The sequence below is a fragment of the Diabrotica virgifera genome, chromosome 6 (assembly GCF_917563875.1).
Source record: "Diabrotica virgifera virgifera chromosome 6, PGI_DIABVI_V3a".
Taxonomy (NCBI): domain Eukaryota; kingdom Metazoa; phylum Arthropoda; class Insecta; order Coleoptera; family Chrysomelidae; genus Diabrotica; species Diabrotica virgifera.
In genome coordinates this window covers 51,637,742-51,662,140 of record NC_065448.1, presented here as the reverse complement: position 1 = coordinate 51,662,140, position 24,399 = coordinate 51,637,742, and the positions used below count along the sequence as shown (strand labels likewise).

General features: G+C 31.3%; 1 protein-coding gene across 3 annotated transcripts in view; it reads right to left on the bottom strand.

Moving 5' to 3' along the window:
- LOC114325900 (phosphatidylinositol 4-phosphate 3-kinase C2 domain-containing subunit alpha) overlaps positions 1-24,399 on the bottom strand; it is a 285,129-nt gene that overhangs the window by 48,313 nt on the left and 212,417 nt on the right. For 2 of the 3 annotated variants that reach the window (XM_028274045.2, XM_028274046.2), the window contains exons 21-23: positions 23,480-23,627; positions 14,787-15,022; positions 11,247-11,447 (exon numbers count right to left, since the gene is read on the bottom strand). In XM_028274045.2, coding sequence (XP_028129846.1) covers positions 11,247-11,447; positions 14,787-15,022; positions 23,480-23,627 — 585 coding nt within the window. Of the gene's footprint in view, positions 1-11,246; positions 11,448-14,786; positions 15,023-20,788; positions 21,020-23,479; positions 23,628-24,399 lie in introns of those variants that run through there. The other variant, XM_028274047.2, reaches the window with a different exon arrangement.

The window sequence follows — 24,399 nt, the reverse complement described above, 5'->3', positions numbered from 1 at the left end:
CCTAAAAACATTAACTACACATAGTTTTAAAAGTTATGCACTCGATACGGAATAGAGCTCGGTCTGGTAGACCCCGAGTTACCAATAATCGACAGAATGGATATATCAGAATTTCCATCCGCAGAAATTGTTTTATGTCTGTACCAGCCCTCCAAAGAGAATTCAGGCATGCTACAAGAGTCAGAGTATCGTTGGCTACAATAAGAAGAAGAATTTTAGACTCAGGTTTGAGGAGTCGTCGTCCAATAAGAGTTCCTCAGCTATAACCTAGACATGTTTTGGACCGCCTCCAGTGGGCTCAAGAACACATACCAGCTCCCCCAAGAGTTTTGTAATTTTGTGCTTTTTTCAGACGAGACCAGAATCTGTTTAAATAGTGATAACCGGCGAATTCGTGTGTGGCTAGTTCTGCAGCTCTTGTTGACTCTCTCCACACACGAATTCGCCGGTTATCACTATTTAAACATATTCTGGTCCTGTCTGAAAAAAGCACAAAATTCCAAAACTGTTGGGGGAGCTGTATGTGTTATTAAGCCCACTGTAGGTGGTCCAAAACATGTCTAGGTTGTAGCTGAGGAACTCTTATTGGTCCACGACTCTTCAAACCTGAGTCTAAAATTCTTCTTCTTATTGTAGCCAACGATACTCTGATTCCTGTAGCATGCCTGAATTCTCTTTGTAATGCTGGTACAGACAGAACAATTTCTACGGATGGAAATTCTGATATATCCATTCTGTCGATTATTGGTAACTCGGGGTCTACCAGACCGAGCTCTATTCCGTATCGAGTTTGTCTCCAGGAACCTATTCCATATCCGTGAGACATCAATCTGTGAAACACCCACTCTTTCCACCACGAACCGCTGTGAATGGCCTTCTTCAACTAAATCGATAATTCTTATACGGTCCAACTCAGAAATTAAAGTACGATTCATTTTTAATCACGTTTTCAAAAATTTCACCAGAATAAATTTTTCAAATGTTTACACCTTGGCAAAACCAGGTCAATTAAATGGGTATTAAAATAAAATAAAAAACCAAAAAAGGTATATTTTTTATAAAAAAGGCCCATTGAATATGTGATAAAGATACGGATTTATAAAAGCGTAAACATCGTGAATACGAGGGGTGATGCATAACTTTTGAAACTATGTGTATTTTAATTTCAATAGTCATGTAGACAGATAAATGTTTTCAGTAATGTAAAATTTCATAGTTTCGTTCGTAGATTAATATCACCAAATGAGCGAGTCAGGTTCATGATATTTTGTAATACCATCATACAAGAATACTATGCGCAAGATAACTTTTTATTGATCAGAAAAATTTCACAAAAAAATGTGTTATAAATAACTCACACCGCGTTTTAAACGTCTAAAATGATATTAACATATGTTAAATTATTGTTAGTGTTCGTTAGTGTGTTCATTCAACTATTGATTATTGCATGTAATTCAAATTATTGTACTTTTGGAGAATAAAATATCGAATAGTTTCTTAGACGATATTTTTAATATATTTTTTATAAGTTCTTTGGACAAATGGACAAATTTCCAATATCCTTTCAATAAAAAATTTGCCTTTGGTGACGTCGTGTAGATTTACACATTTAATAATAGAATTTTCATATCGGTCCTTTTTATCGTTTGCTGGATTATTCTTGTTGAGTAGTGTTTATTATAAACTATATTCATGAATAAATCTCAGGTAAATTATTAAATCGTCATTTTAAGTTTTATTTTACTGATCTATGAATAGGACACTGCTACTTGCGTTATCAAAATGTGTAGTATTTCAGTATTCAGTCGAATGTCGAATGATTGTGAAATAATGTGGATATCTCATTGAAGTAATTTATACGTGGAAAGCTTATTCGATTCGGCTAAAAATTTTGGGCTAGGTGTCACAGTTTTGTCATTAATCATTAATCATAAGGTGGAATTAATTGTAAATGAATTACAGCAAATTGTGATTACTAAAAAACTATTTGGTACTTACTTTTATTACCATGGCCATATTTACTAGGAAAAAGTAAACATTTGATTTTTTTTTATTTTCTAATATTATGTTTTAGGTTGAGCTTTTCATACATGCCTTTACGTTTCTTTAAAGAAACAGTACTGCCATATTCTACATTTAAAAATGTGTATTTTATGTATGATTGATTATGTTGAATAGTATTGTATTTTATTTACCTATATTATAAAATATCCAATAATTGGAATTCTGATCGTAGTTTCATTCATATTTTACTCACGAATTACTTAATTTGATCAAACAGAAATTTGACACATTCTACAAAAAAGTAATAATTGCAGGATATAAAACAAATCTTCACGACATCCACAAGATAAAAGTGCCAGATACAGCTTTTGTATAACCTGATTTCTGATTGGATATAAAAAATGCACCGCTCAACCTTAAATGTGACACACCGTTTATATACGTCCAAAAAGGATATATCATGTACAAGCACGACAGACACGAAATGGCTGGTCACCTAAGCATAAAGGGATAAGAACTTTTCATTAGACAGAAAGATAGAATAAAAGTGAACAGGTTGCATTGCTTCAAACTCTGCAACAGGGAACTTGCACTTTTTTTATTACATAATATTTTTCAGTTTTGTTTAAAAGTGAGATTTCCAGAATTTCACGCTTCAAAAACTCATATAGAAGTACAAGTTTAAAGTCTTCTGTATTTTAAAATAGTTCAAACGACCCATGACGTCACATAGTTTAAAAAGTACAAGATTTCTATGGATTTAAAATAGTTCAAACGATCAAACGTATTTTCTACTGACGTTTATAATGTCTAATTTAAAATTATATACAATTTTGTTTACTTTGTTGGTCCAGAATGTAAACATATAATCATATGACGTCACGACGCGTTTTGGGCTAGCTACAATAATTTGAATTTATAATCGTCTTTAGGGGCCAAACGGAACATAAAAACAACTTTTTTTATCTTTGATACATGTTTTAAATTATGTTCCGTTGTGATTTATAACATTTTTTTTCGAATTTAAAATGTTATGCAAGTTCCCTATTGCTCTACACGTGTTTCGAAATATTCACCTCTCATCACGGGCACTTGCGGTAGCTTGGACCAAAATGAAATGCTCTCAACTACATCACCGGTATAACATATCATGCCTGAGTACGCAGAATACAACAAACCATTGGCACTCATATTAGTCTGGGCTGATTATCGGAAAATAGGCCATTTTTGGGAAAAATTATTTACCAGCAATTTTATTGCTGGAATCGAAGCTTATGATTATATATATTAATAATATAGGTATGCAAAGTCCGCAGATAGTGTGCTACTTTTTTTATTAACAAAATGGCGCCCCCAAATCGTGTTTTTTTTTTAATTTTTGCTCCATAACTACGAACATTTTAACTTTACACCAAAAACACCCTAATAAAAATTCACCGAAATTAAATTATGCATAAAGACATGTTTTTCCGATCTGCTCCGATGAAAATTTTCCTCGGAAAATGCGGGTTTTCCCAACAAATTCTTTAAATTTCAATTAAAGTTTTAGCTAAGTAATTATCTACCAATAATTAAATAACTCGGTGACATAAAAGCTTTCTTGGTTTGATTTTTAGATTATAGTTCCAGAAGCCGGTGAAAATTAAACGAATATTTTAGAAACAATTCAATTGTTAATTAATAATTGACGGTCGCAATAATAACCACAATAATTATGATACACTGATCAAATTTTGAAATCTTATAAAGATGAGATACCTATTTAATATTTTGTCGACAAAATATAAATTTTTAATTTTCTTGAATAATCTTTAAATGTTTAAAAAAAATAGTTATAAACAAATTAACGTTTCTCAGAAAGTTTTTATTATATTCTAATTTTAAAAAATAGGTAAAATGCGTATTTCAATGATCTTGAAAATGAATGCTTTAAAACTTTTTCCCAACCATTTGCAAAAAAGTTATGAAACAGCAAAGTAAACATACGACTATTACGTTGTTTATAATTTTTTTAATTCTTTCAAAGCGTAAAAGTGAGTCTAAAGTACAAGCTAATTACTTACAAAAAATATCGATTATTAGTTTAATGGTTATATTTTAATTAAAGATTATAAATATTTTTTTTTGTATTTACACGCGCGAAAGTAGACTAATACAGTACCGTAGCTATGTATTATGTATTATACCCGTCCACATACACAACCCGCGCGAGTTTAAAGCGTGTCAGTCGCTTCTAGTGAACATCTCCGGCTCTGTATCAAGCCTACTTTCGCGCTAAAAATTACAAAAAAAACATTTTTGATCTTTGATTAAAATATCACCATTGAACTAATGTTTGACATTTTTTTGAGAGGAATTAGTTTTTACCATAAACTCACTTTTAAGCTTTGAAACAATTAAAACAAATTATAAATAATGGAGTAATCGTATGTTTACTTTCCTGTTTCATAACTTTTTTGCAAATGGTTTGAAAATTTTTTTAAAGCATTCATTTTCAAGACCTTTGAAATACGCATTTTAAGTATTTTTTTTAAATTATAATATAATAAACAATTTCTGAGAAATATTAATTTGTTTATAATTATTTTTTGAAACATTTAAAGATTATGCAAAAAAAATGAAAAATTTATATTTTGTCGACAAAATATTAAATAGGCATCATATCTTTATAATCTTTCTAAGTTTGATCAATGTCTCATGATTATTTTGGTTGTTATTGCGACTGTAAATTGTTAATTAACAATTGAATTGTTGCTAAAATATTCGTTTAATTTTCACCGGCTTCTGCAGTTATAATCTATACCAAAAAAGCTTTTATTTCACCAAGGTATTTAATTATTGATAAATAATTACTTGCCCAAAAAAATTATTTGAAAATTCGAGATTTTGTTGGGAAAACATACATTTTTCGAGGAAAATTTTCGTCGGAGCAAATCGTGAAAAACATGCCCCTATATAGAATTAAATTGGTGTGAATTTTTATTTTAGTGTTTTTGGTGTAAAGTTAAAATCTTCGGAGTTATAGACCAATAATTGAATAAACACGATTTGGGGGCGCCATTTTGTTAATAAAATAAGTATGCAAAGTCTGTGGACTTTGCATACCTATATTATTAATATATAGGATCATAATATTCGATTCCAGCAATAAAATTGGTGATAAATAACCTTTCTTTGTACTTTACTAATTAGACCAGCGTATTATAACTATTTTTTTTTCAAAATTTAAAGATTATGCAAAAAACGAAAAATTTATATTTTGTCGATAAAATATTAAATAAGCATCTCATCTTTATAATATTTATACGTTTGATCAATGTATCATGATTATTTTGGTTATTATTACGATCGTAAATTATTAATTAACAATTGAATTGTTGCTAAAATATTCGTTGAATTTTCACCGGCTTCTGGAATTACAATCTATACTAAGAAAGCTTTGATGTCACTAAGTTATTTAATTATTGATTAATAATTACTTACCTAAAACTTTATTTGAAAATTAGAGATTTTGTTGGGAAAACCCGCATTTTCCGAGGAAAATTTTCGTCGGAGTAAATCGGAAAAAACATATCTCTATGCAGAATTTAATTGCGGTGAATTTTTATTTGGGTGTTTTTGTTGTAAAGTTAAAATCTTCGGAGTTATAGAGCAATAATTGAAAAAAATACGATTTGTCGGCGCCATTTTGTTTATAAAAAAAGTAGCACACTATCTGCGGACTTTGCATACCTATATTATTAATATATGGGATCTTATAATTCGACTCCAGCAATAAAATTGCTGGTAAATAACTTTTCCATGAATTTTGCTAATTAGCCCAGAGTATATTAGTAGACAACGAGAAAGAATTCGATCCTGTAGGCCAGCAGAAAATGCTAACAGAATTAGCACAATATCGAATTGCTTCAAGTATGTACTACATATTTAAAGTTTTTACTACACTTACAAAGCATTTACTTTCCTCCGTAGCATATATTTACCAGATACATAGAAGAATGCACTACGCTTTTGAAGTTTTTCAGTTTAAGTGAAGTTGGTAGATGGGCGAGTTCGGCGTAGGTGTATTTTGTTACAACATGGCAGCATTTATGAATGTGCGTCGTAGAAAAATCTACAAACTAGGAAGAAGATACTTAATTTTCGGGGTCATTCTTTTATCCAATAAAATTTAACAATTCTCAAGAAGATTAACAAATATCAATTGTTCATTTTTTATCCTCGCGTAACTCTTATGTCGCTTCGGAATCTGAGTCACTCATTTTTACTCATGTAAAACACTATATATTTACAATTGAGGAGCAACTGAGCAAAACGCATTAAATCCAAAATATATAATTTTGAGTTATCGACAAAAATAATTATTCTACCGTGGAACCACACCATTGTCTAATATCATGCAACCATGAAAGTTTCTTTCGACTAATCCCTCCACTTTTCCTTGTATTATAAGGCGAAGTAGATGGTATTTAGGTCCTCTAATTATATGGACGAAGTATTCTGTTTTTCTCCTCTTTATGATGTTTATGAGCAGACGTTCTGAATTCATTATTTGGAGAACATCTTCATTGGAAGTGTGCGAAACCCACGATATCTTTAGGATTCGTCGATAGCACCACAATAGCTTCTAATTTATTTAGCATTGTGGTTTTTAACGTCCATGTCTCACAATCATACAATAATATAGACCAGACGTAACATTTTATTATACAGGGTGTTAGTAAATAAGTATGAAAAATTTTAAGGGCTAATTCTACATGAAAAATTAATACCAGTTTGCTCTATAAACATATGTCCGCAAATGCTTAGTTTCGGAGATACGGGGTGTTGAAATTTTTATTTCAAACTGCCAATTTATTTATTGCTCTAAGACCAGTTGAGCTATGAAAATGAAATTTGGTGAGTTTTAGGAGGTAGTTATTACGAATTTTTTGACATACAATTTAGAATTTTGTATTCATCATTGGCGCGCCTACGGGCAATGGTCTGAATTTTTTTAAAGAAAAAAATAGTACGCCACTGAGATATTTCGAATTAAAAATTATTTTTAAATTCCACGTCTAATTTATGATAAAAAACCTTTCTTGTCTTTTTTTCATATGATGCACCGTTATGCAGAAAAATAAAACATCTTGGCGCGTATTTTTCATTTAACAGAAAATATAACAGAAAATATTACTAATAAAATTTCAACTAGGTGCAAAGCTGCAAGAAATGTTTAAAATGATCTCCTTTACAGATAACAGAAGAATTTTATATTCATGATTGGCGCGCGTACGGGTAATGGTCTGAATTTTTTGAAGAAAAAAATAGTACGCCACTGAGATATGTCAAACTAAAAATCATTTTTGAATTCCTCGTTCAATTTACGACAAAAAATCTTTCTTTCCTTTTTTTTCATACGAGGCGCCGTTTTTATACAAAAAAATAAAACATCTTAACGCTTACCAAGTATTTGAGGTAGTTTCCATATGCATAGAATTTTAGTTCAAATACTTTGTAAACGTTAAGATGTTTAATTTTTTTTGCATAAAAACGGCGCCGAATATGAAAAAAAATCAAAGAGATTTCTTGTCGTCAATTGAATGAGGAATTCAAAAATGATTTTTAGTTTGACGTATCTCAGTGGCGTACTATTTTTTTCTTCAAAAAATTCAGACCATTACCCATACGCGCGCCAATGATGAATATAAAATTCTTCTGTTACCTGTAAAGGAGATCATTTTAAACATTTCTTGCAGCTTTGTACCTAGTTGAAATGGTATTAGTAATATTTTCTGTTATTGTTCTAGTTTAGTATTATTATATTGGATAGTTCTTGATGATGTAATGTAAGAAATGAAAAATATGCGCCAAGATGTTTTATTTTTCTGCATAAAAACGGTGCATCATAAGAAAAAAATGCAAGAAAGGTTTTTTATCATAAATTAGACGTGGAATTTAAAAATAATTTCTAATTCGAAATATCTCAGTGGCGTACTATTTTTTTCTTTAAAATAATTCAGACCATTGCCCGTAGGCGCGCCAATGATGAATACAAAATTCTTAATTGTATGTTATAAAATTCGTAATAACTACCTCCTAAAACTCACCAAATTTCATTTTCATAGCTCCACTGGTCTGAGAGCAATAAATAAATTGGCAGTTTGAAATAAAAATTTCAACACCCCGTATCTCCGAAACTAAGCATTTGCGGACGTATGTTTATAGAGCAAACTGGCATTAATTTTTCATGTAGAATTAGCCCTTAAAATTTTTCATACTTATTTACCAACACCCTGTATATTAATTAATTATACAGGGTGTCCCGAAAAGATTGGTCATAAATTATACCAAACATTCTGGGGTCAAAAATAGTTCGATTGAACCTAACTTACCTTAGTACAAATGTGCTCATAAAAAAAGTTACAACCCTTTGAAGTTACAAAATGAAAATCGATTGTTTTCAATATATCGAAAACTATTGAGATTTTTTATTGAAAATAGACATGTATCATTCTTATGGAAGGAAAATTTTAAAACAAAATTATAGTGAAATTTGTCCACCCCATAAAAAATTTATGGGGATTTTGTTCCCTTAAACCCCCCAAACTTTTGTGTACGTTCCAATTAATTCATTATTGTGGTACCATTTTTAGTTAAACACAACGTTTTTAAAACTTTTTTGGCTCCTAGTATTTTTTCGATAAGCCAGTTTTTATCGAGATGCGGCTTCTTTTTCAATATATTTACGTAAAAATTTTATGGGGGTTTTGTTCCTTTAAACCCCCCAAATGTTTGTGTACGTTCCAATAAAACTATTATTGTGGTACCATTAGTTAAACACAGTGTTTTTAAGACTTTTGCCTCTTCGTCTTTTTTTTATGTCACCTTTTATCGAGATGTAGCTTCTTTTTCAAAATATACCTAAAAATGTAAATTATAAATAGATTTTCAGATTATTAACAGGTCTCTATAACCGTACTTAACCATATACAAATATGTGGTGGATTCGATAAATATTTAAAATATCTCGATAAACACTGACTTATCGAAAAAGTACTAAGAGGCAAAAAAGTTTTAGAAACATTGTGTTTAACTAATGGTGCCACAATAATAATTCATTTGGAACGTACAAAAAAGTTTCGGGGGGTTTAAGGGAACAAAACCCCTTAAAATTTTTATGGGGCGCACAAATTTCACTTTAATTTTTTTTTAAGATGTTGCTGCCATAAAAATGCCATATGTCTATTTTCATTAAAAAATCTCTGAGAGTTTTCGATATATATAAAAAAAATCGATTTTCATTTTATAACTTCAAAGGGCTGTAACTTTTTTTGTGTGCACTATTGTATAAAGGTAAGTGAGGTTCAATCAATCTATTTTTGACCCCAGAATCTGTGGTATAATTTATGACCAATCTTTTCGGGACACCCTGTATACATTATACGTATACATTAATTGCAAAGCTTAAATGTAGTATAGTATACGTTTTTATATTTCAATGTCTACTAATGTTTTTAAAATCCTGCATATGAAAAATATACATGAGCATTTCAAGAAGTACGCGAGCATTTTAATCTATTGCTATAAAATAATAATAACATTTATCTACTTGCTGTTACATAAAATTCTGCAATTTTTATAAGTTCCTTATCTTTTATTTTATTAATACTAACTCTTAAGTACTAATTGTTCTACAAAAATATTGATATCGGTACGTAATCATACTCACAATACTTCATATATTTGTTTAGTGACTGATTTTTAAATAAAGAAATCGACAATATTACCTTTTGTATATTTTTGAGCAACCTTACAAAGCTTTAAACATTAGAACCAAATTATTTCAGTTAGATTATTGATATCTATTTAAAATATAATTAAATTTTAGATATTGTTTTGGCATAGCAAGAAGCATAGCCAAAAGAACGATATCGGACTGTACTCCAGGGAAATAAGCAAAAAATAGATCATATTCGGGAAACTGAATTATTCAGGTATCGATATACCGTTCGATATATATCATAATAATATATTCACGGATAGCTTCTTTAGTTAGTATAGACCTATAAGATGAAAACCTACTTATTTCCTGTCTAGAGTTTGGGGCCGTTTTTTAATGATTCACAATTTAGTGCAAAAAACGCGATTTTTTCGATTTTTTGCACCCCATTAAAAGCTAAATAGTTGAGATAAAATTGCAAAATTTGATTTTTTTGAAAATTGAAAAAGCTTCAAAATACCGATTTTTGAAAGTTAAAAAGTCAATTTTTTTCTTCGCAAACTGCAAAATACGTGAAAATCGTTATTTGTTCTTTAATTAAAACTAATTTCGAACTTTGGTGTTTCACTTAAAGTTGGGTATTGGGGCAGGTACATAACAAACCCTCAAAATTTGAGACCCATCAATTAATTAGTTTAAACGTTATCATATTTGTTTATCAAACGCCTATTTTCTTAGTATTTGAGGTTTTTTGAATAAAAACGACTGGAAAGACCTGTGCATTATTTACAATATACACGGACTACAATGAATGTTAACACCGAAAATATCCTTCATTACCCGTGTGTATCAGAAATAAATATACTTAAAATAGCAAAGAAAATAATTATACAATAACATTCCTAGTGTGGAACTACCACAGCTGATTTAAAACACATAATATTCAACTGTGCCTTACATCTCAAGCCAAACACGTGAAATACTCCCTTAAACTTAATTGTACGTGAAGACAATACAAAAAATGTTAAACTAATTATAAGAATTTTGCAAAAAATTGAAGTTATGTTTAAAAAATTAATCTTATGAACGGATATTTCCTTTATATGTGTAATTATCTAAATGTGGTTGTCGTGATGTTGCCTACTTATCTAACCGTGGTTTATGTCTTGTGTGTTATGACATAACACACTAAATTCATACTGAACTAGCTCTCATGAACCTCTGAGTGTGAAAAGTATCCTCCCTGTACAATCATGTATGAATAAATACTTATATTTGTGGCTAAAGGTTCCAAACCAAAGCAAAAAAATACACCATTCCTAATGGCTGAACTTACTTTCTAACGAAATCAATACAATTTTGCCAGAAAAAAAAACATTTCTTTGCTATGACCACTTTGTTCAAAACTTCCATGGGAGTGAAAGTGTTAAATGATCTAAAATTGACACTGATACTTGTTTTATGTCAAATATATTTGGCTGAAGAGGTGGAAAAATAACCTAATCATTATACATACATTAAAATATAAAATACTAACCTGTGTAATTTGGCCAAGGGAAAATAAATACATAACTTCTGATGCAACTCGCAAAATTCTTTGTACGTCCTTTGAATTTCCATCGGTTGCCTTTGATCTTTTCTGTAAACTCTTAAAATATACACATAATATTTATCTGGATCATATCTCTTTCTGTAGTTAACTACTTCTACGTGGACCAATTGACCATCAGTAGCCAGACTGTAAAAAAATAATATCAATTATCAAATAATCCTTATTTATTTACTGGATGTATTAATTGACGCTATCAGATTAACAGTGGCCTAAGCCCAAAATCGAAGTTTTGAGATAAATGCAATCCTTGCATTCGTATTTCCAGTATATTTGGTTAAGGGAACAAGAAATTATGTAGAGCCATCTAGCCAAATATAGAGGTAGGTTGTGTAGGCCCCTGTTCATCCAAAGATCTAATGTTGCTGCTTTTATTGATATATTAATCTAAAAATGCTCAATTTGCGGCTTAGGCCACTGTTGCTACGAAGGCCTCGATTATAGATTTAAGCCATAAGATGACAGAAGATAGACCGGGCAGTATCGTCGCCCCCGCTAGCGCAATTATTCCGATTCGATTTTTTTGCACAAACTTACTTAAAAAGAGGTCCTTATAACATATCCACAGGGTGCCGGGCGGTGCCGTGGTCGAAAAATGTTTTAAACAATTTTTTTTAAACAAATTCACACAAATATTTTTTTTATTTCCAAAAATTTCTTTTTTAGATAATTTGGGTCATCCTGAGCAAAAAAGGTCTCTTGTCATTTTTCTCTAAAATTGACTGTTGTCGAGTTATACGCGATTAAAAATTTGAAAAATGCGAAAATGGCCATTTTCAAGGCTTCATAACTCGATCAAAAATGATTATTATGAAATTCAAAAAGTGACAAAATAAGATTCAAATACCTTCTTCAGCGTTCTGAAGAGATTTTTGTCATTAATTTATTACAAAGCTGTTATTTTTAGTTATTAACAATTAGCGCTATAGTCCAACTGTATCGTCGCCCCCCGTTAACGGAACTATTTCGATTAGATTTTTTTGCACAAACTTACTCAAAAAGAGGTCCTTATAATATATCCACAGGGTGCCGGGCGGTGCCGTGGTCGAAAAATTGTTTAAACAATTTTTTTTAAACAAATTCACAAAAATAATTTTTTTATTACCAACAATTATTTTTTAGATAATTTGGGTCATTCTGAGCAAAAAAGGTCTCTTGTCATTTTTCTCTAAAATTGACTGTTGTCGAGTTATACGCGATTAAAAATTTTTTAAAAATGCGAAACTGGCCATTTTCAAGACTTAATAACTCGATTAATATGACTATTTTATTTGTTAAAAAATGTTTCATTTACCTATTTGTTATTAAAATTATGTTATGTTTAATTATTGAAGCGGATGAATTAGAATAATTGCCGTGATTGATTCTATTATAAAATATTATGCATTTAACTTGGCGATAGTTGATGAAAAATTGAATAACATTTGCAAAAAAAAATAAATAAACAAAACAAAGTTTTAAACTTTGATGTGGTCACTTTCTGACTTTCTTAATAATAATTTTTAATCGAATTACTAACCCTTGAAAATGGCCATTTTCGCATTTTTCAAATTTTAAATCGCGTATAACTCGACAACAATCAATTTGAGACGAAAACTACAAGAGACCTTTTTTGCTCAGAATGACCCAAATTATCTAAAAAAAATTGTTGGAAATAAAAAAATTATTTTTGTGAATTTGTTTAAAACATATTGTTTAAAAAATTTTTCGACCACCGGTCGGCACTCTGTGGATATGTTATAGGACCTATTTTTGAGTAAGTTTGTGCAAAAAAATCTAATCGAAATAGTTCCGCTAACGGGGGCGACGATACAGTTGGACTATACCGCTAATTGTTAATTACTAAAAATAACAGCTTTGTAATAAAATAATGCCAAAAATCTCTTCAAGACGTTGAAGAAGATATTTGAATCTTGATTTTGTCACTTTTTGAATTTCATAATAATAATTTTTAATCGAGTTATGAAGCCTTGAAAATCGCCATTTTCGCATTTTTCAAATTTTTAATCGCGTAAAACTCGACAACAGTCAAGTTTAGAGAAAAATGACTAGAGACCTTTTTTACTCACAATGACCCAAATTATCTAAAAAAAATTGTCGGAAATGAAAAAACTATTTTTGTGAATTTGTTTAAAAAAAATTGTTTAAAACATTTTTCGACCACGGCACCGCCCGGCACCCTGTGGATATGTTGTAAGGACCTCTTTTTGAGTAAGTTTGTGCAAAAAAATCGAATCGGAATAATTGCGCTAGCGGGGGCGACGGTACTGCCCGGTCTAAGAGGATAAAAAATTTCTAACACAAAGGCAAAGATAGATTATAACAGAGACCTAGCTTATATTGGCTGCGTAATACGCCAACGGATAGAATTCATAGATACAAAGTGCTTCCCAATGCTGTCAGAAATAGAACTAGTTAATCTTGATAGACCAACGTATTATCGAAATCTTGTATTGGAAGCAAAAAACAGTGGTACGAGTTGATGGGAGATAAACCGGCGAATGTTGCATTCAAAGAGCCCTCCAACAGCGGTGCATTCTATTCCCGCTGTTATTTAATATCTACTCGAATATAATTTTCATACAGGGTTTGTAAGATAAAGACTTTGAAGTGAAAATCAATGGTAAACTGATTGATAATCTTATAGAAGCTGACGACACTGACATCTTATTCGATAGTTTCCAGTGCCTCCGAGTTACTGGACTGCGTAAACACGACAACAGGAAGAGAAATGGGTCTAAAAATGAATGCTCCTCTATAGATAGACCAACAAAATATTGGGAGAGTTACTTTAAATATCTGGAATGATACATTACAGACCAACTAGACCCTAGTGAAGAGATCACATGCAGAATTAAAGCTCTCACAACGCATCTAAAAATGAAATCATTCTTTTGTAACCACACCTTAAACCAAAAATTACGCCAAAGAATGATCAAATGCTATATTTGACCAGCGTTGTTACATGGTACCAAGACCTGGACTCTAAAGGCTAATACGATTAATCGCTTCCGCTTAGAGGTATTTGAGATGTGGTTGTATAGAATAATGCTCCGAATACCCTGGACCTGTGGTAATTAGAAATATTGAATGCTATTCAAAAAGAAAAATTTCTTATCTAGAGAAAGTTCTTCAAGGAGACCGGTATACATTTCTTCATGAAAGGTAAAATTGGAAAGGAAATAAAAGGAATTGGAAGGAAGCCGATATCATGACTCAAGGAAATTGGCGATTGGTCAAGATTACGCAGTGATGAATAACTATTTCGATTAGCTGAAGACCGTGAACAACTCGCCAATGTAGTTGCCAACGTTAGGAGGACCTAATATCGCACCGAAAGAATAAGAATCCAGATCGCCTACGGCATATTTTATAAAGAGGAAACGTCTATATCTACATCAACCCAGTTTATAGTTTAACTTTAATTAGAAAAAAAACTTAGTTCTCTAAACACTAATATTAACTTACCTGTAGGTTTTTGGTACAAAAGATAACAATGAACCTTCATTATTCTCTGCAGTAAACTTAAGTTGTGCTAAATTATGTAAGAAAAAGTTGAATTGCGTAAATCTCGTTTTTAAAGATTCTTCTATAAGTCGTGTAAAGTATGCGGCCGCTTCAGGATTAGACGATTCGGGTAATAACGCTTTATGCATGTATGCTATCGATTCTGGAGTTATCCTGCATATTCCTGACGATGTAATCTGAAAGAGTTTAATGATACATTATGTAATGTTTATTTTAATTTATTTAAAGTCTTCTAACCCTAACACTAAAACACAATTAATTTATATCACTTATTTACTTAACAGTACCAATTTGTACTTTAGACTAACTCGTAACAATCTAAACTGCTCTTATACAATATACTTGTCTCACTGTTCGGAACGCTCCCAGAATTTTATCGGCAGCTTTAAAACAGCTGTAGATCGAATTGCGTAGTATATACGATCAGGGCCATAGCAAGGGTTTGACGTAACATTGTCCCCTCCTTAAGAGATAGTTCCTCCTGGAACCTTGTATGAACTGGAACTGGATGATGGTATTGGCAACTAGAACCTCTTTTACAATTTCCAGTTGTATAAAAGTGGCAAAAGACAGTTTTCGCTTCTCAACGGTAACAATGCGGATTGCAACAGACTAGTACCCGGACTTCGGCGTCTTTTATAATTTCTTAATGTTGTTCTGAAGCTATTTATTTGTGGCATTTTTGCAATTAACTATTCTAAATGGGAAATAAGCCACAATTTAACTAAAAAATGATTTTATTAACGTTTCGATGTCCACATCGGACGTCGCTGTCAAAATACAAAATAATAAATTAAACAAAAATCTTTTAATCTGACTCATTTATATCGGCAATTCAGACATATATTATACATTTTAAAGTAGAAGACTTTAAAATGATATTGCCAATATTTATGAGTTGTGTTCCTAGAACGACTGACTACTCACTTCTTACTCTGTCTCGTTAGAGTTTGGTTTGTTATCTTTCGTGACTTTCATTTCTGCTGTTTCCAGCAGTCTTTGTGTGTTCGCCGTATCTGCTCTTGTTTTCACTGTGTACGTCATTATCGGTCTTATTGTTGATTTATATATCCTGGTTTTCGTTTCCGTTGTGAGGTATTTGTTTCTCCAGATTGTGTTGTTGAGACATCCTGCTGATCTGGTCGCCATGTTCACTTGTTTTTGTACTTCTGCTTCCACTTTTCCGTACCTTGACAGTTTTATTCCCATGTATTCCGTTTCCATCACTTGTTCTATTATTTTGTTATTTACGACCAATTTACAACGTTTCGGTTTCGCTGATATTACTATCGATTTAGTTTTCTCTGTTGAGATCACCATGTTGTATATGAGAGCCGTGTCTACGAATTCTTTAATTAATCTTTGTAGGTCATCTTCATTTTCGGCTGTTATTATAGCGTCGTCGGCGTAGCACATTATCTTTATTTCCTTTTCTCCCATTCTATATCCTCTTCTATTTTAACTTTCTTTATGATTTCATCCATTATCAGATTAAATATTAATTGGCTCAGCGAATCTCCTTGTCTAATGCCAGTTTCATACTTGATAGGTTGCGATAGTTTTCCCTTACATCCTACCATAGCTATGTTATTTTTATACAAGGTAGCGAGAAAGTATGGAAACACGGTAATTTCTCGGAAACCACTGGAACGATTTTTATAAATTTTGGTGGATAAGGGTTTTCTAATACGACCATTATTATGGTGGTAATTACATTGTTGTCAAATCTTCCGTTTTTCTGGAAATCTTACGAACTTTCTTATTTCAAATGGAACACCCTGTATATTTTTTGCGTTCTGACGTTCTTAAGACATACTGATTATTTCTCATGTTATATTCCCTATACCTAAATGCCATAATTTCGGAGTTATTGCTACATTTATTTGAAATAAAAAATATTTAAACAAATTATAAAAATCAAATTTTTCGGCCAGGATAGACATTATTTTAGGTTCTTTGGATCACTGGGAACGAAAAAGGTCTTTTGTAATTTTTCTTTAAAGTTAATTGTTTCCGAGTTATAAATAAAGCTCGGATTTATAGCCAACAAAAATTGAAGAAAAAGGCGCCTATATAGGCAAAGATTTTTATTAAAAAAGGCAGGAATATTAACATTTAGGCAAAATATAGGCACTAAAGGAATATAACTTATTATTTATAACCACTTAAAATGTTATCATTAATAGAAACAACTAAATGTTTTTCAATATCTTCGGTCTTAAAACTATGTCTTCGATCACTTAAAATTAATTTGTACATTGAAAACGAACGTTCGACATCGACAGATGTAATTGGAGCATATTTCAGAGCGGATAATAAATCTGGCATAATTTGTAATTCCTCGGAAAATGTCCCATTCAAAATTTTAGCAACATTAGATAAAAACGAAAAACCTTCATTCTTGTCGAAAACATATTTCATTGTTTTTAAAATTAATTGACCGTTACTTCCAGGTGCCGATTTAATTTTCGTCTTTAAATTATCTATTAATTTTACTGACTCACATAAATTTATCTCTTGTTTTTCTAATAAGGTAATTGTGGTAACTATTAATTTATAATTGTCATTGATATAAGCGAGTTCCTGTTTCAATTTGGGATTTTTTAATATTTTTTTTGCTTCTCGAATGACTTCGGAAATATCATCATCAAATTCTGACATAACTAATTCTATTTCATTGCAGTGTTCAAAGTAAAAAAAACTGCTTCGAGCCAGGTTCCCCACCTTGTAATTACTGGTTTAGGTGGCAAAGGGACACCGGGAAGTTTTTCTTTATATATTTGCACCCTCAACGGAGCCTTTACAAAAACTTTTTTCATAAAATTTATAAAATTATTTACCAACGGAAACAGATCTCTTATTTCTTCAGCAATTCTATTTACCCCGTGGGCTACACAAGTGCAATGAATTAAATTAGGATAAAAAATCTTTAAATTAACAGCAGCTTTTAACATATATGCCGCAGCATCTGAAAGCATTAAAACTATTTTATTCACTGGTATAGGGTTGGGTAAAAAGAGGTTTGTTAAACTATCTTGTATAAATCGACTTATTGTTAAATTGTTTGTTTTTTCCAATTCTTTAACGGCAACTAAATAAGGTCTTCTCGCAAAGTTTTCGTTCAAAATTCCAATCATTAAATTAGCTATATACCTGCCGCATACATCTGTCGTCTCATCCACGATAATATACAAAAAATTGCCCTCTAACTCCCGCTTAATTTTTGAAATACATTCCACATAACATTTTTCCACAGTATGTTTTCTCAATGTACTCTCGTTCGGTAAGGATTTATTAAGATATTTTTCGAAAAAGCATTTAAAACTAGGGTTATTAACTTTATATAGAGGAATGTTGGATGCAATCATCATCTGGCATAAATCAAATTTAAATGCGTCTTCCTCCTTTTTTTTAACTGCTTAAACTATCCCGCAGAGATATTTGGGCTAACTTAGAAGAATTTAATTTTTCCAAATTACGTTTATGAAGTGGGGTTCCACAATGCTGGTCAATAAAGTACTTTTTTCTACTTGAAATCTGAGAATTAAAAAAAAAATAATTACAATTCTAAAACCGCTTTAGAATTTAGTTATGTTGTGGGACGAGAAAAAAGAGAAAAAATAAAACTTACCGATTTGCCGCATAGTTTACAAAATGCTCCATCTCCTTCTAGAGAAAGTTCCGAATAAGGTGCGATCCATAGCCTTAATTTAGATGTCATCTTTTCACACAAATGTCTAAAACGTTTTAAAACGTGTTCTTTGCTTTTCGGTATACGCAATAAAACTAAACTAGGATATAGCAATTTGTGACTAAACTCTGATACAGTAACCGACTGTACAACTGATAATAAACTAATAAAGCTTAGGGATTTCCAAATAGTTAACCCTCAAGTCTCGATCAGGTACATTTTCCTAGAAATCTGTTATATAAACAAACCATTGATATTTTATTATTGACCCAAAATTTTATTACAGAATGGTTTACTAATAGAATAATATCATGGGTAGTACCATGAAATTTTAAAAAAGGCACAAATAGGCGGAATTTACGAAAAAAGGCAAAAAGTGCAAAAAACAATTATAATAGGCAAAATAGGCAAAAAAGGCATTTTGCCTATAATCGGAGCTTTAGTTATAAACAATATAAAACTGAAAATAAATCGTAAAATGACTATTTTCAAGATTCAAAATCACACGTAAAAAATAATTTTTCAAATTACGAAGTATCTAAATTCAAGCTCAAACTTTTTATCAGCTCCCTATAAGAATTTTTGGCACGTTTTATTCTAAAACATGTTTTTTTTTTAATTGTTAATGAAGCGCATATAAGAGGACGCGCGATCGGGCTGCATTAACTGCTAAAAAATAGTATCTTAAAATAAGCCCAAACTACAGTTGAGTCCGGGAATCTTTACCCGTGCGTCATCATTTAAAGCATACGAAATAAGTCGATGATAAGTCGGAAATTGAAAATTACTAAACGCAACAGCAAATCACTTACTGTCACTTGCTGTTGCGTTTAGTAAATTTCAATTTCCGACTTATCATCGACTTATGTCGTAAGCTTTAAATGATGACGCAAGATTCCCAGACTCAACTGTACTTACCGGTAATTGATAAAATAAGGTTTGAACTTAAATGTAGGCACTTCGTAGTTTCAAAAATAATATTTTTTACTTGTGTTTTTGAATTTAGAAAATCGAAAATTTTTATAATTTGTTTAAAAAATTGTCTTTTAATAAATTTAGCAATCACTCCGAAATTATGGCATTTAGGTATAGGGAATATAACATAAAAAATAATCAGTATTTCTAGGGACGTCAAAACGCAAAAAATATACAGGTGTTCCATTTGAAATAAAAAAAGTTCATTATATTTCCAGAAAAACGGAAGATTTGACAACAATGTGATTACCACTATAATATCGGCCGTATTAGAAAACCCTTACCCACCAAAATCTATAAAAATCGTTCCAGCGGTTTCCGAGAAATTACCGTGTTTCCATACTTTCTCGCTACCCTGTATATATTCTCTATGGTTTTTATTAAATCCAGTGATATTCCCTTTTCATATCATAAATGTATCGCGTCCCGATTTCTCACTCTATCAAACGCTTTCTTCAAATCTATCAGGCACATATATGCTGGTTTGTTGTATTCCAGGGACGTTTCTTTTATTTGCCTTATTACAAAAACTGCATCCGTGTATGATCTTCCTGTCCGAAATCCTTGCTGTTCCTCTTGCAGAGTTATGCGTTCGTTTATTTTTGTCGCTATTATTCGCTATTAGATAATTATTTTTATTTTTGTTGCTATTATATAATTATAATAGTTAAAGTTGATTTCATGTAATCGAATGAACTATCTTTCAATAAAGTCGTCCCAGGAACACAACTGATAAATATTGGCAATATCATTTTAAAGTCTTCTACTTTAAAATGTATAATATACGCGTGAATTGCCGATATAAATGAGTCACATTAAATTAAATTAGAAGAATTTTTTACTAAGCAACAACATTTTTGTTTAATTTATTAATATTTCGTATTTTGATAACGACGTCCATTCTGGACATCGAAACGTTAATAAAATCATTTTTTAGTTAAATTGTGGCTTATTTCCCATTTAGAATAGTTAATTAAAGATTTCTTTTACGCCATTTCTCAAAACTTTTCTTGCCGGGCTCCGCTTAATATTTCGAAAGGGTTCGTTAAAATATAGTTATTAATGTAGATATCTGTTGATCGGCTCACATAGTTATTTTATTAATCTTATATAATTTTCATCAATACCTTGTGTTATTAGTTGTTTGAAATACTGCAGGTGTAGATATTAAAATTTTTCAATTTGACGTTTATTTACATTTAGTTATACATTTGATAAGTTGTCTTCTTCTTCATCTAAGTATCTCCGCAACGGAGGTCGGCAATCATCATAACTATTCGGACTTTAGAGCCGGCTGCTCTGAAAAATTCATTTCAAAAAGTTATTTAAAGTTATTTGTTTTGATAGTATTTAAGATTTCCATTTATTTATTTATTTCATCTTTCTCAGAACCTCTTTGTTTGTGACATATTCTGTCCACGATATTTTCAGAATTCTTCTGTACACCCACAGCTCGAATGATTCTAGTTTTTTAATTGATGCCGCAGTCAAGGTCCAAGCTTCCATTCTATAAAACAAATTATTTATATAAGAAATAAGCCACAATTAAAATGAAAAAATAATTTTATTAACGTTTCGACGCACAAATCGGGTGCCGTTGTCAAAATACAAAATATTGACAACAGCACCCGATTTGGGCGTCGAAACGTTAATAAAATTATTTTTTCATTTTAATTGAGGCTTATTTCCCATATAAATAATTAATCATAACAATGCCACAAGCAAATAGCTTCAGAACAACACTATAAAACAAAGTCGAGAAAACGAAGCACCTAGCCAATCTAACTCTTAGCTCCAACTTCAGATCTCTTGTGCAGAGCACTATTCCCATTTTGTTAAAATTTGCTCAAGCCTTTTCTATCCTGATTTTGATTTCCTGGAAGTAATCACCGGTTGTATTCTCGTTATTTCTTTGAGTTTTCGATATTCTCATAAATTTTGTCTGCTTGACGTTCATTGTTAGACCGTATTCTTGTCCAAACTCCGCTATTCTGGCCACCAGCCTCTGAAGATCCCCGATATTTTCGGATAAGATGACAATGTCATCCGCATACCTAATGTTGTTAATGGGAACTCCATTTGCCTTTATTCCAGCTGTTTCACCCTCAAGAGCTTTTTCAAGATCTCTTCCGAGTAGGCATTAAAAAGAATTGGTGACAACACGCATCCCTATGTCACCCCACGTCTGATTGCAATTTCTTTGACAGCTGATCGTTAACACGTATTTTTGCTCGTTGCTTATAGTATACGTTCGATATAATCCTGAGGTTATTGTAATCTATCTTCTTTGATTTCAGGACATGCATTAATTATTGTTCATGTTTTACTTTGTCGAATGCTTTATTATAGTCAATAAAACAAGCATATATATCTTGATTGACGTCCAGGTGGCTTTGCAATAGTATATTAAGTGAAAAAAAGAGCTTCACGAGTTACTCGGCCTTTGCGAAAGCCAAATTGCGTAACATTAATGTCTATGTCCAGTTTATGATATATTCGATTATGGATGACTTTCAGTAGCAACTTTAGCACATGGGACATCAAGCTAATGGTACGGTAGCCGCCGCATTCTTCTGCGTTTTTCTTTTTAGGGAGACAAAGATAAGTTGAACTTCCTCTCTATTATTTACTCTTACTATCAAAGCTACATAAAAGCTGTCTCACCTGAATGTTTTGTCTCTCTGTTCCTCTTTTATATTCTCAATACACAATTTAAAGTATATATTGTCGAGACTGTATAACACACTAACCGTAATTGCTTATTTTCAAGAGCCATTTGAAAGATATTTAAATTTACAGTCACAAAATATGCCCTGTATTGCAATACAGAGCAAATTGTTTTTGCCCTGTATACCTCTTACGTTCCATGTTGCTATTTTTTATATTTTTTTTTTCATTTCTTTCTAATTCGTTGTTATCAGTTTTTCTCATTTGCTTTGACCTATCGTCTCATTTCCATCATTCAATGTATTTAGTTTTTTGGCATCTCTTCGAGTTTTTCGGATATTTCATTCCATTTCCAGTTCTGATTATTAATTAACAGCTTTCTATAACCTATATTAACAATATTTCCTCTGTCTCTTTCTTCTTTGGCAATTTTAGTAATTTTCAATTGTACTTCTCTCTCTTCTTTTGACATGTCATCATTAATGTATATTTTCTTGTTTGTATTTTTTCAATTTATGTTTATTCTGCATTATTTTGATTTTCTCTTTTTTCTCATCTATTATTATTAATAAGCAAGTACTATTTCCGAGTTTAGCTGTTTTGATATTAACATTAACCTCTAGATGATCTTCGATAAATTTCTTTATTTCAATTTTCATTTCATTTTCTTCATTCGTTTCAATTTTATGCCTTGGATTATGACATTGTTTCTCTTTCTATATTCTCTATTTTTCCCTTGATTAATTACATACTTTTCTTCAGTTCTTCGTTTTCTTTTCTCATGTTTGAATTTTCTGTCTTGAGTATGTCTTGTTCTTCCTAGTATTTCTGCTGACCAGTTCTTATTTCCTTTATTTCGACCGATAGTGTTGTTATCAATTCCAACATCTTTTCTAGTTTATCTTCACTACTCATTTTGTTTCTTTATTTGTATTTTTAATTTTATTTCGTTTATGTTATTTTGGAACGATTCAGATTGCGGGAAAAGCCGTTCCCACCTCAACGGTTCGAAGGTCGGGCCTTTATCTATCTTTATCAATTCCAACACACTTCTTTGGTTAGGTTCTTACTTTGTTGATTAATATGTCTGTCTATCGGTATAGTATATTTGAATTTTCTTACCCCTAGTTGTTCGTTGTAAATATAATCACATTTTAGTCACTTTTTCACTCTAATAAACTTATTTGTAATAGCCCAATTATGGGTAATATTACGAAATAATCTTATACACGTCTACTCATTTTAAAAACTAGAGACGGAGTTCCTGTACAGAAATAAAAGAAGCCCAATCATTACTTACCAAAAAGAGGAATAAATTTCTATTATTTCTAATAATATTAAAGGCTTGACAGCATAAATCTACAAATTGATGGAACTTTTCAGTCGGTCGGTCACCACCGTTTATGACATAGGCCATATCAGAGGTCAAAACAAACGGAGCTCGATCCCTAGAAAGTACAAAAATGTATTAATTGAAATTACTCAATGGGTTTTCGCTAATATAGATTTCAAAAAGTACATTCTTTACTCATAAAATATTGTAATAGTCGCACTCAAAATCCTACGGCCACTTCCTATAGAAACCAATAGTCGTCGAAGCAGTTAACAAATTTGTATATATACTTATGAGTACTCGTTGAAGGCCTGGTTGGTCTGACCACATCGGCCCGAAATATTTCGGCGATATAGCACGAAAAAGTACGATACCGTTATACTAAAAATAACACTGCCGCAGAAGTAAACCACACAATTTGCCAATATCCATCTTAAATCCTTAATTATATTGAGAAATACATACAACTCTATAAAACAATAATACGCCCAGTCCCACAATATGGTCCCACAGAGACTTGGACCGAAAAGTAATGAAAACATGTTAGAATATTCTGAAAGAAGAGTAGTACTAAGGCGAATCTAAGGATAGATGAATGACAATAAGGAATGTGGAGGAGACGATACAACTTCGAACTTTATAGAATACTAGTAATTTTACTCGTCGCCATGCGACAGGGGATCCAATCAATAGGAAACTTGCATATTTTTGTTTTAGTACATAATAATGTTCAGTTTCGTTTAAGAATAATATTTCCAAAATTTCACGCCTCAATACCCCATAATAACTTAGAAGTACAAATTTAAACAAAGTAGAATGAAGTAAACACTTCTGTTGTATGTAGGTATATAATATAAATTTATTAAAAATTCTTAAAATGTATCCAC